A 21246-nucleotide genomic window follows, 5' to 3' on the forward strand; every position below is an offset into this window, starting at 1 on the left:
ATTGTCTCAACATCTTTTCTGACTGACAACTATCAGGCAGTAGGCTGCCTGACAGCGGCGATGCGCCAGGACTCGAATTCTCATTATTTATGTGTCTGTGTATTTGCAACTTGGGACACCCAAAGTACAAACGCAGAGTGGCATCCAACAGAAATATGCTGCACCATAACAATTTCAAAGCTTTGCTTTTCAACGCTGTCAAAGTATGGGCTCGGACCTCAGGGAAGCAATCTCATATGTCTGTAAGAGAATGTGGAAAGAATGACCTTGAAAGGACGAATGCACGGCTACAATATTGCAGTTGGCTGAAAATTTATTATTTTTTTCTGGACTATAATTTTAGCACATTTTCTGCTGTGTGCCTCTGCGGCTATTCCGCGGGCAATATCACGTCCACTTAAAGCACACCCACACCGCTAAACTCAGCGGATTCTCCAGAAACGCGACAGAACTGCCAAGTCAATGGCCGCTTCCATGGTTCTCTGTTTATGTTCTAGTTCGCACACGGAAATGCTCTTCGTATGCTAACTTATAGTGTTACTAGGCCGGCAGTTCATTAGTGGCTTTGTGTGGGAAGTTCAGTGTAAAACGAGCCTTGACAAACAAGCTTTCGCCTCTCTAGCGAATAATTAACCCTCCTTTGCAATGTAGTAGGCGTGTCATAGCTCCGTCTCCAGCCCAGCTGGTTTGGGCACCCGTGTGATTTCGGTGTCCCTCTGCCGAGTCCTTTTTTGCGGCAGTCAGAAAGAATGGGCCGTCCTAGGGACAGGTAGTTATCGGATTTTCACATTGTGTACGATCATTGAACGTGTAATCGTAGTTGTCATTGCCCCTATTCAGTACATGAACAAGACACAGATGTGAAGTAGGTTGACAGAACGGCTTAAGCTTGTCGCGTCCCTCAGTCTTAATTGTAGAATTTTCCACAGGTTTTGCTTTTACATCTCATAGAAAGTAGCTCAAAAACACTGAGTTACGATGATGTGTCTCTCTCTGTCAATGTTTCTGTGCAGCGATACAGCTATCTTTGTAGTATTGTACCTTGATCCATACTTTTGCCACGTTCTTGAATACTGTACAACAGTGTCGATGTTCCCCGCTTTTCTTATCAGGATGTACTATGACTGGCTAGTCTTGCCAGTAGCTCAAGATGCACGAGAAAGATGCACAAGCGTGCTCCAAAAATTTCCCTGCGCCGCTGGTCGTGATGTGGTTACAGCAGTGGTCCATTCCCTTGCTGCCAACTTGGGCATCAGTGGTGGCAACTGTGAACCGAGTACCCTGGTATCAGATGTTGAAGTCAACTGGTGTATGGAGGTGAGTTGTAAAGGCTTCCTAATAGAGAATATAAAAACTGCTGCCAAATCTTTTTAAGACACTTTCCAACCTGCAATGGCATGAGTGAAGGACAACGCAAATACCCATACTTTTCACCTGATGTTGCACTGTAAGCACAATTTTGGCAAAGAACAAGGTTTGCTGGATTTATGATCTGGTGTTCATTTTACAACATTGCTGACACATTGAAAACAACAATGTTCTCTTTACAATGAGACATGATGAAAGATTAAAGTTAATTAAAAGTCGTTAATTTCTTAGGCAACTTGAGGCCTTGTATGTGATTGTCCCTTCTATGTTGTTCCAGCCTCAGAACATCAGTTCTCTCATGTTCACTTTACAACATTGCTGACATGTTGAAAACAACAAACAGTATCACACGCTATGAGATCCAACATTGCGCGGTGTTCATTTATGTCAGCCACCTTATTTTTAAATAATGACAAGCTCTCAGACTAATTAGTGCAGTCCATTCATGCTGCAAAAAACATGCAAAGAAACCATAGTGTCATTATCTCGTTCACATTTGAAAGTTCCGTGGGCATACCTCCTTCTAGTCTTTACTCATCACTCCGCCAAAAGGTGCTTGCTGAACCGCTGATGTATATGATGAAGGAACGAATAACATCATCATGCACCAGTTAGTCTGCGCCCTATCTCTTTTATCACTGATGTATATCTCTGTTCACAGGTGATATGTTTTGGCCTGCAGCTGCCACTGTCTGAGCATGAAGCCATACGTGATTGCGTCCATGTGTACTGCGAGTGGCTGCAGGCCCTGACTCAGCCAAAGCCTTGCGTTCCCAAGCCTGTACAGGATGATGCAAATCAATACGTCCGGCGCATGTTACGTCACCTCTACAACCTCTTTGTGCCACGTGAAGATGGGCGTAAGCAAGATTTGTCACGATTCTTTTTTCTCTTTGTGCGACGACTTTGCTGGTTGTCCGTGTTTGATGCATGGGCACCTGGGGTTTCCCATATGAGGCTTTATAGGGTTCCCTTTATAGTGGAGGAGGAACATGGGGTACTTCGGGATGAACATCCAGAATTGCCACTTTAACGATGCTGATGAATACAAATGCTGTTCACCTAGGGTGCATTCGGCATTCATGTATTCAAAACGGCTTCAACCACACTTTTCAGAAAATTCGGACACAATCAGTCGCCAAGCTGTTTTGTGCCATAGAGTGCTGCGGCGACTTCAAGCTGTCGCGCAGGAGTCTGTATGCATTGAAAAAGCGACGTGGGATGAAATCCTTCTCTTTCTGCTGGCAATCAGCGACACCTTGTTAGCACCTCCCTCTGGAAAAGGTATAAAATGCCTTAGTATGATAAGACTGATGGCATAATGTCAAACTGTTCAGTCACGTTTGAATCTTTTTCAATGAAAACACATTTTCTGCATTTTGGTCAAACACATTTTTCTTCCTATCGTTGCAGACGACATAGGCAGCCACCTGTGTGAGCGTATTTTAACGGTGCTTTTCGAGGTGTGGTTGCTGTCCTGCCAACGTTGCTTTCCGTCTCCGAACTTGTGGAAAACCTTGCGTGAGCTTTGCTGTACTTGGCGGCACCGTGCCGCACTCGTTGTGCAATGGAATCGTGTCAACTTGCTTTTAACCGCTCGAATGTTGAGGCTCATGTACGGGCATCACTATCCAGAAGTTAAGATGGGTAAGTGTGTCTTCTGTTTGATCGCAGCAGATGGTATCTGCTGCCTTGATGGTGTTGTCTGTTGCATGCATGTTGGGAGGCATACTACTCTTACACAAAAGCACCAGTAACATGGTTAGGATCTGCTTTTGTGGAAAATTTTGGGCCTCTCTGGGTGGTAGTCATCGAGGAAGTCTGTCAACTTTGAGGGATTTGGAGCGTTAGGTGTGTGCGGGTGGTTCGACACTACATGTTGCGCAGCGTTAATGCAGTTGGTTCACTGGTTTAAGAAAATGCTGCAACTTTGTAGCGTTGCAATGTACGTTATAAACATGGGCTTGCTCTCAAAAGTGATTATAGCTACAAAAAAGAAAGCCCATTAGATTAGTGAGTTAATGTGGTGGTGGAGTACACTGAATTTAACGGATGTTACGTGAAACAATGCGATGTACTTTGTATTTTACTGTGACAGAATGTCTAAATGGTCTCGACTGTCCGCTCATCTATGCGGCATTCTTTCTTTTTACATGCTCTCTGCTAAGACATGACTGGTGAGTTTGCAGTCAGTGGTCTGTTATCACTGTTTTGGTCGTAGTATGTGGCTGAATGACATTAGGGGTGATATCCGGGGTTCGTTAAGGATTTAAGCAGCATCTGAGGTCACACTTGTGACCTTTTTTTCGGTTGCACGATAGAGCCACGTAATAAAACCATTGTTTTGTTGCACCTTTTTCTTGGTCTTCGTCTTCCCTTGCGGCACGACGCATGGACTTTGCCCCGAGTGTGGGGAATATTTCCCAGAGTGTGAAGAAACAATAGTTTGCAACTGGAGATCTCCGATCGATTCCTCTTCTGTGCGTCTTGCAGAGGATGAGCTGCACGTGCTACCGGCGGAGATGTGCCAAGAAAATGTGGCGCAGGCGTGGTACCGATTCTTGCACGTGCTCGGAGATCCCGTGGACCTGTGCCGCCCGGAAGTTATCAGCCAGACTCCTGGCTTCTACAGCATGCTAGAAAGAAATGACACTATCGTTGACCCCTTCCAGAACCCATGCCTGGCTGTCTTGCCTCAGATCTTTCACCGGGCCATGGCGGGCATTGCTATGCTCGTCGATGCATTTCTTGGTGAGCCCCCTCTTCGTCCTTATTATTGTGTGGGGCCCTCCATATCTCTGTGCTTTGTGGTAGACATGGTGGTGTGCTGCTCTAGACACCTCAGCAGAATGGCTGTAAAGAAAAGGCAGAGAGCTAGAAATATATTTTAGGGATGGTTATATCGCCCAAACTCAATGTTGCCTGTGTAGATTATCTAAATGGGGACTACGAGACTTTTTGTCCCCCTTTTTTTTTACATGATGCAGTGCAGAGCCTCTTGGGGGCCCTCCTGATAAGTGGCAGTTTCTTTTCAAGATTACTCTGAAGTCAATGCTCCAAATTCATTACATTGAAAGGGAGAGTGCTGCACATGACTTCTCAAATTTTAGGGTCCAAAATTGCATTCCCACCCAGTTTTGTGCAAACTTCGTGTAGGAAAGTTGACCTAAATGAAGTACTATGACTAAAAAATACATTAACATTGTGTTAATGATGTATTTTTTTTGTGTGTGTGTGTGAATGACAGGTATCAGTCACACAGCGGCTGAAGATGAGCATCAAAAGCAACCATCATCTCATTCAGCATCTGCGTCCAGCGTCTCGTCCACTCCGTCAACTGCACCGACCACAACGCCTCCACATCAGCGAAGAGGAACAAACAGGATAACGGCCATTCCAAATTTCAAAGGTTCGAATTTGTCCTTACAGGAAGCAAACGATGAAACATTTTGGCTTTCTTATCAGCAACAGGCTTACAATTTTGTTCACATACATGATTGTTCGAAAATCAAACAATTTCAGTGCCTTGCGATTATGTCAGGCTTTGTCTACATAAAATGTCTTTAGTGGCAGTGTTAGGGTGGTTTTGTAGGGGGAGCTCTGAAGCAGCTTTCACAAAAAGCTTCACAGTAGACACGCTGTAATAACGAGAGAGTCAGCCTACTTACGGTTTTGGGTTCTACGTAGGCATGACAAAGCCAGGCGTATTTGCGAACATTCGTTCGGGCGGCAGTACTTCATCTTCGACAGCCCAACCTCAGCCCCAACACCCATCGCTGGCATCAACGCCCTCCACCCCGTTACCGCTGCCGCCGTTCTTGCGTTCCACTCCATCGTTGTTACGTCCTCGATGCAACTCGGTTCTTCATCTCTATGGGTCTTGGCTCTTCGAAGCTGTACTTGTTGGATCTGACCTTGACGCGCACTGTGTCAGTCCATCGTCTACTGCTCCATCCGAGAGTGAGTACAAAGTCTCGTAATTGTAATCTGTGGAATGTAATTGAATGCTGAATGGTGTGCCGTAATGTTAGTTTTTCACTCCATACATCATGTTTAGAGCCTGAAGTTTTCGGGAAATATTTCTTTCTAAATTCGGGGGGTAAAAATCGGCTAAATAAACGTGTGCACTAAATTCATGCGAATTCGGGTGAAAAAACTCCCGGTATGCTAAATTCGGGGAGAAATCGGGCTGAGTTGCTCAAACTAACTGTAATGGTTTGGTAGAAACGGTGATGTAACTGCATGTGCTGCCAAACAAGTAAGTTAATGCATTCCTACAGACATCCCAGTGAAGGGAATTTGCCGGGTAAAAATCGGGTTTCACACTAAAGGGTGAACCTTCAATTCGGGGTGCAAATTCGGGGAAGAATCGGGTAAAACCCTAAAACTTCAAGCTCTAATCATGTTGTGTCTTGCCGAAGCACTCAAAATTTTAGGAAAAATGGAGTCTGACGCTTGTTGTACTGCACACTGAAATGCCTAGGTGGTGACTCAGCACATTCACGCACAAGTTCCCTGCTGGAGTCAACTAGTTCTGGGCCTCGTAGCACGGGCGGTGGAGGGTCCCTACCAGGGATGCCAGACTCCATCGAGATTCCTCCGTGCTTGAATGCGGAAAGCTTTGAAGCCGGCCAGGCAGAAGCAGCGGGAGCACTCTGTCGCCTCTTCTGTTCGAAACGCACGGGCGAGGAGATACTTCCTGTCTACTTTGCCCGATTTTACCTGTCACTGCGCCATGTGTTGTGCAACATTGAGGTGCGACGTTTATCCTTCTAGTTAGTGGGTGCTTGAAGATGTGTCATTTGCATTGGTCTTTGGTGCATAGGTAGGGCCCTGTGTTTTAGGGTGAAATCCGTTTTTGCCCCCGGATTTGCAACATCATCACTTAGGGTAAAACCTGAAAAAAAAAAAAACAGAAGATGAACATGACAAAGTGCCAATTCAACCACCAATATGTGCAACGGAGAACATGATGCATTGGCCATTAAGTTTCAGCTGTTGCATATCGTGTGTTAAATCTAAAACGAGGGGAGCACTTTTTTAATTCTCCACTCAAAAATCTGTTTTACCCTGTTTTACGGCTCCTGAAATAAAACCCGATATTTACTCCCGATTTTCAAAAAATGTCAACCCCCAAAACACAGGGCCCTATGCATAGCAGCAATACGTATTATAAATTAATCAACTAAAGTCGCGAAATCCACCTTTTTGACAACTAAAGGCTCTTCATGTGTAGTTTTACACACACCAGTAGGTGCTGGAGCTATATTGTGATATGGTGCAGCTTACCACAAAATGTAATTTCTCACTTCTGCATGAAAATGTCATATTTTGCATATTTTCATTCGTTAATCATTTAATATCCAGACAAAAAGCCAGGTTGTGGCTAGCATCCTACTCAACTCGTGTGACCTTTTTCGTCAAGACCTGGAAGGAGTGAATGTCCTCTTACCGCTCTTCTTTCATGCCCTTGAATCTGTCTTCTCACCTGATAAAGAATCTAAGATAAGGCAAGTGTGACAGGTCCTAACCTTTACATGACAGAATGGGGATGCTCACAGTAGAAAATGAATGTCACTCTTCCCAATCACAGCTATTATTTCAGTGCAAGCATTGTCTAATGAGTCCGAGATACAGTGTACTGCTCTGTAACGCTGCTTAAGCAAATGCAGGTCTGTTCCGAACGTCTCCCAAGTGGATCTTCGATGTGCCGCAACTCATCATCTTCTGTCCATGCTCTCGTTGCCTCTGCACTATGGCAATCTGCAGTTCAAAGGTACGCCTCCTGCTGTTAGAAAAGGTTATAAATTGCTTGTACTGATCCCTAACAGTCATGTGAGCAGGTAGAAAAGTGTTGCGTTGCTGAGCAATATAATGTATATATTGTGCAAAGCGAAAGGTGTTGACTTCTTCATTGCGATCTCTGTGATTTTTCTCAGATTTCGGAACTGGCCAGTCCGTGACGTTTCAGACATTGCGTCCCAGACTCATGAACCTGCTCATTGGCGCCCTGCAGAATGAGTCCGACTCCACCAACACTCAAATGTTATTAGGTACACTGCTTTTTCCTCTTAGATGAATGCGATATTGTTGCTGCAAAGCTGCTGGTAACAACGTACATCCTGCAGTTGCATAGTTTTTTTCAGATTCATTGCCTAAATTGTGTGCACCTGGATTCTGTACCAAACTTGTAGTCTGTGCCTTTTCAGGGGGTCTACTGTTCTGTGTCCAAGATGCAACAGCTTATGAGGAAGCAAATCAGGTGACTCAGCCTTCTACCCAAGAAAACTGTCCCCCCAATATGACATACTCCAACCTTCTGTGCTCAGGTTGGTGGTTCTTTGCAGTCTTTGGTAGGGTTACTCATCATTATATCATTAATATGTAGGGCCTGAAGTTTTCGGGAAATATTTTTTTCTACATTCAGGTGTAAAAATCAGGTAAATAAATGTGCGCTCTAAATTCGTGCGAATTCAGGTGGAAAAACTTCCAGTATTTTAAATTCAGGGAGAAATCTGGCTCAGTTGCTAAAACTAACTGGTTTGGTACAAACGGTGATGTAACTGCATTTGCTGCCAAACGAGTTTGTGCGCATTCATACAGACGTCTCGGTGAGGGCAATTTGCCTGGTAAAAATCGGGTTTCACCCTAAAGAGGCAACCTTCAATTCGGGGGCGCATATTTGGGGAAGAATCGGGTTAAACCCTATAACTTCAGGCCCTCTTTATATGTATGCATACTGTGTGAATGAAAAAACTGCACATTTTTGCTCTTGGTCATTGTGCCGCAAAGGTACCACAGTTATTTGGACTAATGGCACAGTTATTATAGACACAAGTAGTGGAGATGGCTGACATTGTTGTCTACAGTATGTATCCGTCTAGTTTTGCAACTCGTTTAGGATATGGCTGTTGAAAAACGATGGTGCGTTCGGCGGTACATAGTCGATTCAGCTTCAATATGAATCGAGCTGTACTGTGTCAAGCCTGGACTGTGAGGTAACATTGTGGCGGCAACGCGTGCCGATTCTTACTTGCAGACGAGGAGCTCCCAAGTTCCTACAGAGCAAAATCGCATAGTTTGACACCTGAGCTGGAGCAAGATTCATTTCCAGAGGAAAATCTTGGTAATTCGGCCACTCACAGATGACACCCGTCTTGCATCGTGTGGTCCGTGTTGGCGTGAAACGGGGAGGAGGAGATAAAAACTGCACTGTACACAACACCGTGCACTAACATATAATTCATGCCCGAAAAACAGGTCTGACCCTCGAGCGCAAGGCTGTATGAAAACTTCAAATATAAAATTGAACAGCTTTTTGGTAACAGCTGACTTGGAGGGCAACTTGTTCTGATGTTACATATATGTAGGGCCTGACTTTTTCGGGTTTTATTTTTGGCCAAATTCGGGGGGGGGTAAATATCGGGTGATATTTTTTATTCGAAAATTCGGGTGTATTCGGGTTAAATCCCGTTACGGCATATTCTGTCGTCAGGAATTCGGGTGTATTAGGGTGATTTTTTTTGTTTAATAAAAATTTGTCTTAACACGGAACTAATGTTTAGCAATGTTATCAAACTTTATTTTAATGCACGCTTATGAGTGTGCCACGTGACCTGGATGTTTTCGGGTAGATTCGGGTTAAACCCGAATTTTACAGATTTTGTTCGGGGGGGTAAATATCGGGCGGATACGGGTTTAACCCTAAAAAGTCAGGCCCTACATATATGGGTGGTGTGCAAGCTTAAACTGCACGCCGTAACTAGCAAACAATCTGCTATAACCTAACTGGCTGACAGTTCTGGCTGAATACTGCACCTCCATGAGCAGCTATCTACAGAACATTGTCCTGCAGATTAGAACAATGTACGAATAATTATTGTAATTATATATGGGTTGGGTGTGGATAACACTCAAGTATATATGAAAGCGAAACAGCACAGCGGATGTGAACTGGATGCAGATGGCTGTAAGTCCTCTGCACAGGTCTTCAGCTCTGGCCCACGCGCTGCATGGAGCTGTAGTCACCATTGTTACTCAACCCAGAAGTGAATATGAAAACAAAAATTGGTCCGATGCTAGCTAGCTAAGCAATCCAGGAACATGAGCATTATGCAAAGCTAGTTTTGCTCCACCTCCCCCGTCGTTTTCACGTCATGTCTTGTGATTGTAATAACTACTGAGGTTGTGAGATGATTTTGTGACTAACAATAAGCTGAGTTTAATCGTAGTAACGATTTTTAATGACTGAATCTGTTGAGATTGTTCTGCTGCTGTGCCAGAATGATCCTACACAGAAAGCATTGTGATTGTGTCATTGCATTAACTGCTCGTATCCTCTGTTTTCAGAAGAAAAAATTTGTTTGTGACCAGTTTTTTTTTTTGTGTGAAAGCATGTGTGAATCATCATGTGTTCGCAGATCTAGTCACTAAATATTTTATTACCAAATTTGATTTGGAGCGAATCCCAGCAGTCGCATTGCATGAGAAGACACAAGAAGGCAAATTGAACAAGCAACAACAAAAGTTTTATTATTTTCTGCAGCCGCTCGGATACGACTGCAGTGGCTCTTATGTGTACCTCTCACAATTCACACCCCCAGGGCTCACGTGCTGTGTTTTACAGATACGCCATCTACTGACACTAAAGAAAACAGTATGCTGAAAGCATCACACAGATTATAAATGAACAATCTGCTGTTTCCCTAACTCACTAGAAATGCAATGTTCCAAATAAAGAGTGTACTTTTGAGATAGCTTTTTGTGCTTGTTTAGTTTTTAATTTTGGTCTTTGTTTTCCGAAAATGGCATAAAATTTCAAGCTACTGCACGTAGTGTTTTTTAGTGTAGAAACCACACATTTTTGTCATTGTTTTTTTGTCATTTTTCCCTAAAACGAGTTCGTTTTCCTGAAGGAGTGTCCTTAAACTTCTGTAGACCAAGCTGTAAAATAAGATAGGCTGCAATATCGTAAGACATGCATGTAACAGATTTACAGTACATTTCTGGTACACTTCTTATACCGCCGCATCACCTCAAACCACCTTTATTGCTTCCTGTGCTATCGAGAAAGAAGAGGCAGACAAAGCAGTGCCCAACCGAAGAATGCATCTCATTCCTACGATACAGGCGTTTTTTAAACAGGTTTTTCATGGTTAGTAACATTCATGAGGTTATTTGCCAAAACTAGACGCGACACTTCCCACATTTTATTTCCAAGAATGTACATTGTATGATAACATACCTTTGCACGACTGACACAACGTCTTTGGAGTCTTTGCGTACATTTGAGATTCTGGTTACAGAAACTTCTGCTTCTTCCTTTTCATGCACTTCCTGCCTCAGCATATTCACCACGGCACGCTGTTTGTCAGTAACCTGTTCTGTTGTGTTTTTAAGTGATCCGTGTTGCGACTCACGTGAATGAGTCTTGCTGTCGAAAACTTTGTTGTCTTTGTCTTTGTCAGATGTGTCCCTGAGTTTTATGTAGCATCTTGCTTGTCCCGTAAAACACCATTTTACGCCTCACGAAGCAGAAATAATTATCTGACGTTGACATTCCCACCAGATTCTGCAAGCGCGCTATTTGTGCGGGCTATCTATTTGATTTGTCACCGTCTCATCTCGTCATGGAAGAGTGACACTCACGTGTCTCTAGCTGCTTTGGAGGTGCTCTCTGGTCTGGCTAAGGTGCACAGAAATCAGCAAGGTAAAGCTACCGTCAAGAGGAGAAATATGCGTACATGCAGGGTGAATTTAGCGAAGGTTACACATTTAGATCGCATCATAAAAATAGAAGGCAACGTCTCTGGCGCTTCAAACTTTGCACACTTATAGTCATTTGTTTCAAGTTTTATCAAATTTTTTTTTTCCAATGGTATCACTTTGTAGAAAAAGGGTTAGAAACCAAGCAAATTCTCACCCCATGCATTTCCTATGGCCTATACCGTCTGAAAACCGCCATGTTTTCATCTCTCTGCTTCACGTTCAAATCACCACGTATAGGTGGCGCTGCCTCTAAACCCCTCCATCCGATCCATCTGGTTGTTCCATAGGTTCTGGTTTTGCTTCTTCTCCAGGCAGCGCCACCTATACGTGGTGATATGAACGTGAAGCAGACGGAGGAAAAAATGGCATTTTGCGGGCGGTATAGTCCATAGGAAATGCGTGGAATGAGAATTGGCTTTGCTCCTAACTTTTTTTCTACAAAGAGATACGGTTTGAAAAAAAAGCAGGGTAAAACTTCGGGCGAATGACTACCAGTCCCCAAAGTTTGAAGCACCAGAGACGTTGTCTTATATTTTTACGACTCGATCGTAATGTGTAACCTTTGCTGAATTCACCCTGTATTTTTTGCAATGTTTCGTGCATAGCTTTCCTGTCACTGCTACTAAGATATGCAGTTGATGTGCAGCCTCATTTCTTTCTGTATAGTTCCTTCATCATGAGTAGACCCTGAAGTTTTCGGGTTTTATTTTTTTCCAAATTCGGGGGATGAAAATCAGGTCAATAACTCAATGTCAAAAATTCATGCAAATTCGGGTGTAAAAATTAACATCAGACTGAATTCGGGGAGAAATCAGGCTCTATTGCAGCTTAAACGTTCATTCTAGCGCTCATCCAGAGTGTCAGAAGTATCAGAAGTAGAGGTCAACCATGTATTTTGTGAAAAATTAGTATGTCTTTACCTTCAGGTGCATAACTTAGGTGCAGTTTTGCGGTTAGAGATCGGGTTTAACCCGAAACAGGTGGACCTTGATTTGGGGTGCAAATTCGGGGAAAAATCGGGTTTAACCCTAAAACTTCAGGGTCTAATTATGAGCCATGTTGGAATGTGTTATTCCTATCCAACTCACGCGCGTAAGTTGCTTTGTGCAGATGCGCCGGAGTGCCGCCGTGCCGTGAAGTGGATCTGTGACTTCATCGTGTTTCAGTGCCAGCGACCTCCGCCTGCACATTCGCGTGACTTGCACTCGACCATTGTTGCCGCTTTCCAGTGCTTGACGGCGTGGCTTGTGGAACACCCGCTTCTCCTTCAGGACAACGAATGTGTCAACTATGTCCTCGAGGTGGTCGAACTCGGAATATCGGGGTCCAAGTCCCAGGTGCTTCAGATTCTTATCTCGTACCCTAATGCCGACCAAGATAGGGTTAGACTGGAAATGACGTAGAAGATTTACGATAGGCTTTCTTTGAGACAATAGCCAGGGTTGCCACCAGCACCTGGGCACCAGCACTGCCAAATTTACAGTGGTGGGTTCATATATAGTACCATCTTTTGCAATCATTTTCTAAACATTAATTTTGTGGCAGTTTTGAAGGTACAATGAAAATGTCACATTTGATTATGTCTCAACAGTGTCATAATCAGAGAACTGATGTTCTGAGGCTGGAACAACATAGGAGGGACAAATACATGCAAAGTCTCATGAAAGGATGATGAGTGAGAGAGAGTGGCTGGTTTGTCCCTTCAGATGACGCACCCTGGAAGTCGCTGAGAAGGCGTGTTAGCTTTGCTCAATTGGTAGAGCCCTGGACCGGCAATCCAGAAGATGTGGGTTTGAGTGCTACAGCTGGCTAACCTTTCCAGTGACTTTCATCTTTCAGTGTCGTAACGTCTGCATAACATTACAGTGGTACTTATGCCTACCTTGCATTTACCTTTACATAACTAGCTCTATGTAAGTGTGATGCTGATGTCTATATTTACTCTGCACCCTCCGTCTCCTGTTCAATGCCAAGACTTAGGCATGACAAAGGCAGGTTTTCCCTCTATACATGAAGCCGTATAGTAAATCACATTTACTGTTTTCCATTGAAATGCAACCTCTTCATCTTTCTACATGAGACAGTAGCGTCCAGCAATTGTCGCACATACTACCTGATGTCCTGTGAGGGCAGTAGTTACGTTGATGAACCAGGATGGTCTTCTGGATAAATACACACACGCTCTAGACAAAGGCTTCCCAGATCACTAGATTACCATGGTTATTCATTCAAAACCGGCTGTGAGAGCAACCAGCCGTAATCACTGCATGTAAATCGCTTGAGATACAACCATGTAACATTCCTCGCAGGATGAAAGTGACTGCCGTCAAAAGAAATGGTTGTCTCCCAGCACGAAATTTATTGTACTGTTAAAGACACTGCACAAAGTTCATGCCTTGGGGACAAATGATTCATTCGTAGTGTAGTAATCCGCTGATCTTTCAAAGTCTCACGCTATTTTAAAGCAACATTCTCTTTTTACAAAGTTGACGATTTAAATTGAATTAGTATAGTAGCCAACCGTCCCAATAACCCTTAGTTTAAAATTTCCAGCCCAAGATCTCAGATACACCTTTGATGAAAGCAGAAAAAGAACTGAAGCCATCGTCACTTCGTGTTGGGGATGCGGCTGAAGCCTTGTTGTCGTGCATGATGGATCATGTGGTAATTGCATCTTATCTCACCAAAGTTTGAATTTCGTTTTGTAATTTTAAACTTTACTCGTGAAATCAATTCCATTTACACTCCACTTTCTTCTTTATTATCTTCTTCTTCTCTTATTATTATAATTATCTTCTTGTTCCATTATCCTCTTTATTATCTACTTCTTCTTCTCTTATTATTATATCGGCTTGTTCCATTATCTCCTACAAGGGTTACTTTCCAAACCGTGCTGGTCCTGAAGCTCTGTCATCGTTGCTTAATGAAGAGATGCTCCTCAAGTACAGCAATGCAGATACGAAGTCGTCAACACCAGAGTCCGCTGGAAAGCACTTCCGCTACTTTATCGCGCAGAACTCCGCCATTGTGGCAATTTTAGAGCAGAACCTCGGGAACGACCAAGGTGAGCCCTGCTCGAAGTGGTATAACACTGGCAGTATATATATATTGATCAGAATGTCATTATTTGTTTGTCATTCCTCGAAATTGTTAGGCAGAATAACAATATATATATATACATCTCACAGCCTTGTGTTGGACTGTGGTACATGCTACCTAAGTCATTGACCATAATGGAGTTTGGCTCTGAGCAAGGTTACGTAGGCTGTTGCTTTGTGAACTCTGCAAAGTGCCATTAATTAGTTCTTGCATGTTACATATGAAGGATACACAATAGGCGTGCAATTAATGTGTAACGGCGCGTGTGCTTCCTGATGATCTTTGGATTATTTCGCATGGCAGGTTTTTCGTTTATGTCCAGGGGCGCTGCCTACGGTAACGCTGCTCGTGAGGGTTCCATTCGGACGTCATGCCTGGACGATGCAGCTGAGACATCTGCCACGACACAAGGTTTCTTTCTGCTTCCATGTCTCGCATGCCTTGGCCCATATGCTGGGGGGCATTTTATTATTCGTAGTATTATTAGTTTGTTATACAGTGAAACCCGCGGAAACCCCATATCGCGTATAACGATATCCCTCGTAAAACGATGGTTCATGATTTTACCGTCAAAATATACATTGTTTCTACGGGGAAACGACCCTCGTATAGCGATGGAGACTGCGGTTCCGAGTACCCGTGTAACGATATTGGACGCTGTCCCGTGCGCGTAACCTCGCGGCGATTTTCGCGGCGATAAGATACAGTAGAATCTCGATGCTACGAATCTCACGGGGTAGTGGAAAAAATTCGTAACATCCGAAATTCACATCAAAAGAATTAAACCAAATAAAAATTGAGGCAAGAAAATAGACAGCGACTGTTCATTTTCCAATACTGTCAGTGAAAGGGTAGGTGGTAACGCTTTTGTGTCTCCGTATTTGGCCAATGCTGCTCAAATTCGCGAGATGATTAGTACTAGCACGTGCTTTCCACCCGCGAGTCGCGCGACAGTGTCCTAAAGGAGCTCCTCCTAAAGCACGCAGGCGTTAGGTGAAGCCGACTTGGGGAATGGTGACGTGTAGTGTTGCCAGAAGTTGTCCTGCTATGTTCTCTGGTTCCCTCCACGAGTTCTGATCGCTGCTTTCCCAAGCCAGTGCGCTGTCACACAGCTTCGCGTTTTTTTTAAAGCATCTGTTTCTTTTTCTTTTGCTACACGCGGGGTGGCGCACGACTTTTCGGGGACGCGCTGTTTAGGTCAGCCCTCGTTTAACGATGTGCCCCGTATAACGATGGAACTCGCGATTACCGTCAATATCGTTATACGCGGGCTTCACTGTAATAGTACTAATAGTAGTTACATTCTAATATTACTTCAAGTTGGGCAGTGCTTTATTGCAGTCTGAAGCACACTGTGTCATCTCAAATCCTGGACGTCCATCCCCATGCTATGACCAACACGTTCGCAGTCACCCGCCTCCGAGCTACTTTCCTGAGAGCATCGAGGACATTCCTGTCTGTAAGATGTAAGTTGATGTTGCGTACTCAGTTATTACTATGATCAGGGAACGTGAGAGGAATTACGGGCCCCAGGGGATGAGTCTTGCCCGGTCCACCCTCCTCACATATCCGTCGGGCCTTATTGGGTCAGGCGGGCCGCTGTACATTCCCCCCGGGGCTCCATTCTCAGCTGACGGGCTCGAAAATGGTGTGGGGTTGTGGCCTTCATTTCATTCAAATGTCTTTTCCATACAGTGACAAAAGCATCCCAGATTTGTCATCAACTGCACTGACCAAGGAGCAAGCTCAAATACTTGGATTCATTGACCAACAGTCCAAAATGGAGAAGAGTGTGTGCCGCCAATGGGAAGATGCAATGCGGTCCCAAGAGTTTCCCAACCCAGAGACGGACTTCAAGGCACCGAGGTGTGTCATCATGCTCTCCTACCCTTAGAGTGTGATGAGCGCTTCATTTTCTCGCACGAAAGTTGATCTAAAAATGTGTGAACTTTGACCCCAAAAGCTGAGTTTATGATAGAGATTAGATATTACATTATGTTAGATGTGCACAATTAAATTACCCTCACATTGAATGATTTTATAATTTCTTCACTGTGCTTTTACACTGCACAGTATCTGTCAAGAGGTCCAGACTGCACGTCTCTTCCTCTCACATTTAGGGTTTCTGTGGGATGACTTTGGCACGGTAAGTCATGGCATTTGTCTTTAACTCCCTCATTGAAAACTACTTTTTTTATTCAGAATCACACAAATGGCTATCCACTGATGGCACTGGACAATTCCCAAGAAGGCTACTATGCAGCTCTGGAAGCATTGGACAACATTCCATCACGAACGAATGACACAATGTTTGTGTTCTACGTCAAAGATGGACAGACATCTGCTAATGACATACTCGGCAACGTTGTATGGATTCCTTTCTCAGACTGACGTTTAGGTCACGACCTACCAGATTATAACGACCATGTCACAATCGGCAACCCCTGTGAAGACCTCGTCCGCACAATCCGCTAGGGGCGCTACTCATCGGCCCGCGAGCTCTACATCATGATTGGACAATTCAAATTTGAATGTGCAGAAGGAGACGTACGACTACCGTAGCAGACGACAGCAACATCTCCTATGAAAACGCGTAGAATGATGATGATAACCAACTTTTGAAAAAAAAAGCATCTCCTGTGGGACATGCATCGCTTGTACAAAAAGTGCAAGCTATGAAAAGTGCAATAATGAAAAAGTATTGCAGAAATTGAGGAAGCAATAACCGGGCCGATGAGTAGCGCCACCGCTAGCTTCCAAATGCGGTGCTTGGAAGGGGTGCCTATGCCATGGTCGTTATAATCTAGTGGGTTGTGGTTTAGGTACCAGGAAAGCGCTGCAACCCAGATGAATGTGACCTTTATTTTCAGACAAGCAGCAAAAATGTACATCCACAGTTCTTGGAATTTCTGCGATCTCTCGGGTGGCCAGTTGATGTAGGGATGCACACGGGTTGGACCGGGAATCCGGCAACGTCTTGGAAAGTAACGAGCGGGGACTTCAATATTGGTGTGTGCACATTTACGTGGCTCGCATCTGGGACCGTGTGAAGTCATAAATTTTCAACAAGAAAGCACAGGGACAAAAGCATTATCAATCTGCATCATATGCTGCAATGAATTTGCCCCTTTGCCGCATCTGTTTGCAACTTCTGTTCTTGCTCTCTCTGCAGCTGATCTGCCATCAGATCATGGTGGAAGCCTCTACAGTGGTCACAACCAAGTTCTTTACTGGTCTGACGTCATGTCAGAACTTGTTGTGATTGTGCCGTCTCCGAAAAACATTCCCAAAGAGGACAACGCTGAACTGATGCCACGGCCGAAAGGTTAGCACAGAATATGCGGACAGGTTTCACTGAATTGGTCAGCAGCTGTATTCTTATCTTCTTATCTTAGATTCTTATCAGGGAAATTAGTACGGTGAAACCCGCGTATAACGATACTGACGGTAATCGCGAATTCCATCGTTATACGGGGTACATCGTTAAACGAGGGCTGACCTAAATAGCGCATCCCCGAAAAGTCACCTCGCGTCTAGCAAAACAAAAAGAAACAGATGCTAAGAAAAAACGCGAAGCTGTGTGACATCGCACTGGCTTGGGAAAACAGCGTGCAGAGAACTCGTGGAGAGAATCAGGGAACATATCTGACATCTTCTGGCAACACTACACGTCACGATTCCGCAAGTCGGCTTCACCTAGCGCCTGCGTGCTTTAGGAGAAGCTTGCTTTAGAACACTGTCGCACGACTCGCGGGTTTAATTCTTTTGATGCGAATTTCGGATGATACGAATTATTTCCGCTACCCCGTGAGATTTGTATAATCGAGATTGTACTGTATCTTATCTGCCGCGAGGTTACGCGCACGAGACAGCATCCCACATCGTTATACGAGTACTCAGAACCGCGGACACCATCGCTGTACGCGGGTCGTTTCCCCATAGAAACAATGTATATTTTGACGGTAAAATCATGAACCATCGTTTTACGAGCGATATCGCTATCCACGGGTTTTACTGTACTAATACAATGCAGACCTTTTATGGTTATCCTCATACAGGTCACAACCATGACCACAGGGAAAAAATATGTGATGCACATTTGATGGGAACGTAACAGAGAGGAAGTGAGGCTTTCTCTCAAGAGTAACTATAACTGTGCATAAGTATATTTGCCATATTTTCCCATGCATCAGCACACAAACGTCAATTTGTCACTCTTTGTAACATTACAGCGAGAAAGTGCCAGTGTGCCCGTTGAATGACTTCCTACTGTGGGAGCCTAGTTCATGTATGAGTTGAGATGACGGAAGCTTACTAACAGTAACTTCGAAAAACAACTGTACTGTCAAATGTAACAAGCATGTGATATGATTGCCGTTGGCCAGAGTGGAGGTGATGAGATGAAGTTTTTGTGATTTGCATTACTCTCACCATTCCTATGACGACGAAGTAAGCTGGCAAAGCTACTTTATCTCGCCAAATGTTGTTGCGACCAGCTACATTAAAAAAACAGAGAACAGACTGTAATTTTGTTTCTTCTCTGCAGTAATGATTGATTGATTGATTGATTATTTAAAAGAAAACCAGGGAGGCTGTGGAGTAACTTGTCCATAAGTATGTAATAGAATGAGAGCATCATTTCTGCTGTTGTGGCACTGGTGTACTTCTATGCAGTTGTGTTTTTACCGCTTCCAGCTGAAAGTTGTTCGGAAAGGCCAGTGAGCAGCATGGAGGAAGCAACACAGGAGTCGAGCCTAGAGAAGTCACGAGCAATGTCCTTCAACTATGACTTAGTCGAGGGACCACCAGCCAACAGACCACCGCGTTCCCGGCAATCACGAGCCCTAACCCACTTCTTGGGTGACCTCAAAGTCCTTGTCGTGTGGTTGGAGAGCTTTGAGGATCACATTACGTTCCCTCTCGGTAAGAGAATATTGCTCGTATGAATGGTTTGATGCCTTACAGCAGTAGAAGTCGTGTCTTGCCAGTCAAATGTTCTCGGCATAGGATGCAGCTATACATATATGTGAAAGTTTATTAGCTTCACACTAGCTTGGCTTATACTGTTTGCTGTGATGCCAGGTTTGGTAGAATGTTTTCTAGTAGCATTTTGATGTTGCTACGTTATCGTGAAGCTGTGAGTCTGAAATTTTTGCACATTACGTTAAATGGATATTGGTTGTTCTTCATTCGCATATGCATGTCTGTTCAATATTTGAGCAGATTCCTTGTGTAAAGAGGTGTCAGAAGGAAGAAAATTCTCTCTTAGCCATAATTCCATAATTTCTTAGGTGACCTTTTGCCAGCTACTAACGTTGGACATGACTCATCAACGTCAAGTTCTCATTCGACAAGGGACCTGTTCATCATCTTTGTGCATGCCCTGCAGAGCGGACTGTTCAGAATCAAGATCCAGGGACGAGGGAGCAAGTATGCGTTCTTTGTTCTTGTTGTGTGGTTTAATGTTCACATAGGCACTGACTATGCCATTATTGAACCATTAATGGCACCTTTTTCTCAATTCATCCGTATTTCAACATTTTTCTATAAATAACTTCATAATTAAATAACTGGAGTGCCTCACCTTACTGTAAATTTTTTGGTTTCCTTTGTCGCTGCTGCTTTCCTCAGGGGAGAACAGACTACACAAACTCTGTAGCATAGTTCGGTTTAGCTCAGTTCTTCTTCAGCATGGTTACTTGTATGATGATTACTTCTAAATGGTTACATGCAGGGGAATACATGTTGGATCTGAAAGGTAACACCAGAAAACTGCAGGATCTGTTGTGGATGCCTATCAGGAAAGTTCCACTATTAACTGCATGCTTTCTATAAAAAAAAACATTTGTTTCAGAACGTCACAAGCCCTCCCTCTCATTGATGGGATGGTAGTGAGCCGCAGAGTGCTTGGCGTGCTTGTCCGCCAGACAGCGCTGAGTGTGTGCCGAAGACGACGCCTCGAAGCAGAAATGTAAGTAGATCAACAATGGCGTTCAAAATACAAGCAATACTATTACCTGCTTATCACTGCACTAATATCTGCTATAAGATAAACTGCAAATATCATGATTCTTCATACGAAAACAACTTCTTAACGTCAATGTATGTATGTCTATGTGTATTCTTAACGTCAATGTATGTATTTGTCCTTTCTATGTTGTTCCAGCCTCAGAACATCAGTTCTCTCAACTTCTTAACATCGACGGAATTATTGTGTAATGTTCGAAACGTTCTTCACATATATGAAAATACCCTTCCCTGTCATATTCCATTTTGCCATCTGCATTTTTGCAGACACCATTAAGCACTTTTTCAATTTTTAACATTTCAGTTTGCACAGCTTTTGACTCGGCATGAAAAGTGTCTAGGTGCTTATCACCTGCATGATAAAAATATGCAAGATTTATGCCCAACTACAAGGTATGCTCCAGAAGCATGTATGTTGAGCTTTAAATTCTTCAATTGCAGGTGCCCTCCACCACACGCTCGTCGACGCACAAAGATCCAGGACATCGGAAAAAAGTTTCAGCTCCAGCAGACTCAGCCGCAGCTTCATGAGGCCTTGTTTAGAAGCACGTGTTGAATGAAGGAATGGAAAAAAGTGTACTATAGTTGGAAGCCAGCTACGTTTTGCATGACATAGCATCCGATCTATTTATTTACCAATGCCTTGGCGACTTCTTAATTCAGAACCTCAGTCGAAAGTGCCATGTTTGTTTGCTGGAATCACTCCTTGTGGAAGTTGTGACATTAAAGGAGCAAGGAAATGGCATTTGTGATTGTTTGATGCCCTGCTTAATTTGTCAAGCTGCGTCAAGTCACTACCCAATTCCACTCAAGAAAATGCGTAACAGGTCCCGCCGGTTTTTGCACCTGACCGCTCCCCTGGCACGTAATTTGATGTAACCTGGATCTAACCAGTAGCGGATCCAAGCGTCAGGGGCGGCAGTTGTGCAATCGCCCCCCCCCCCCCCCCCAAGAAAAAAAAACATGTTAACATTAGGTGACCCC

The 21246-nt window shown here is 43.9% G+C and overlaps 1 protein-coding gene across 3 annotated transcripts; it reads left to right on the forward strand.

Annotated features, from left to right (window-relative positions):
- Positions 1-456: 456 nt before the first annotated feature.
- Positions 457-21007, forward strand: LOC135401532 (ral GTPase-activating protein subunit beta-like). Of its 3 annotated transcripts, XM_064633992.1 has the most exons (29): positions 457-769; positions 1113-1317; positions 2030-2228; positions 2485-2652; positions 2782-3015; positions 3862-4119; positions 4616-4777; positions 5056-5328; positions 5852-6123; positions 6736-6878; positions 7041-7144; positions 7308-7421; positions 7578-7697; positions 8408-8494; positions 10937-11077; positions 12247-12473; positions 13690-13800; positions 14011-14200; positions 14558-14646; positions 15577-15701; positions 15931-16101; positions 16309-16381; positions 16438-16602; positions 17106-17244; positions 17408-17560; positions 18931-19158; positions 19527-19665; positions 20090-20206; positions 20704-21007. In XM_064633992.1, exons 1-29 carry the CDS (start codon positions 750-752, stop codon positions 20816-20818), a joined length of 4542 nt encoding a protein of 1513 aa, XP_064490062.1. In that variant the 5' UTR covers positions 457-749; the 3' UTR covers positions 20819-21007. The 3 variants fall into 3 exon arrangements, with proteins under 3 accessions (XP_064490062.1, XP_064490063.1, XP_064490064.1); XM_064633993.1 differs by lacking the exon at positions 8408-8494 and having other exon boundaries at positions 458-769; XM_064633994.1 differs by lacking the exons at positions 8408-8494; positions 10937-11077 and having other exon boundaries at positions 458-769.
- The last annotated feature ends 239 nt before the right edge of the window (positions 21008-21246 follow it).

This window comes from Ornithodoros turicata, chromosome 7 (assembly GCF_037126465.1).
Source record: "Ornithodoros turicata isolate Travis chromosome 7, ASM3712646v1, whole genome shotgun sequence".
Lineage (NCBI taxonomy): Eukaryota > Metazoa > Arthropoda > Arachnida > Ixodida > Argasidae > Ornithodoros > Ornithodoros turicata.

Bases quoted from the DNA above. Each gene is read 5' to 3' on its own strand.
- LOC135401532 (XM_064633992.1), top strand. From the start codon at position 750: ATGGGCCGTCCTAGGGACAG. The intron at 6,124-6,735 runs GTGCGACGTTTA...TTTAATATCCAG, and splicing joins ATGTGTTGTGCAACATTGAG to ACAAAAAGCCAGGTTGTGGC. The intron at 14,647-15,576 runs GTTTCTTTCTGC...GCTTTATTGCAG, and splicing joins GACATCTGCCACGACACAAG to TCTGAAGCACACTGTGTCAT.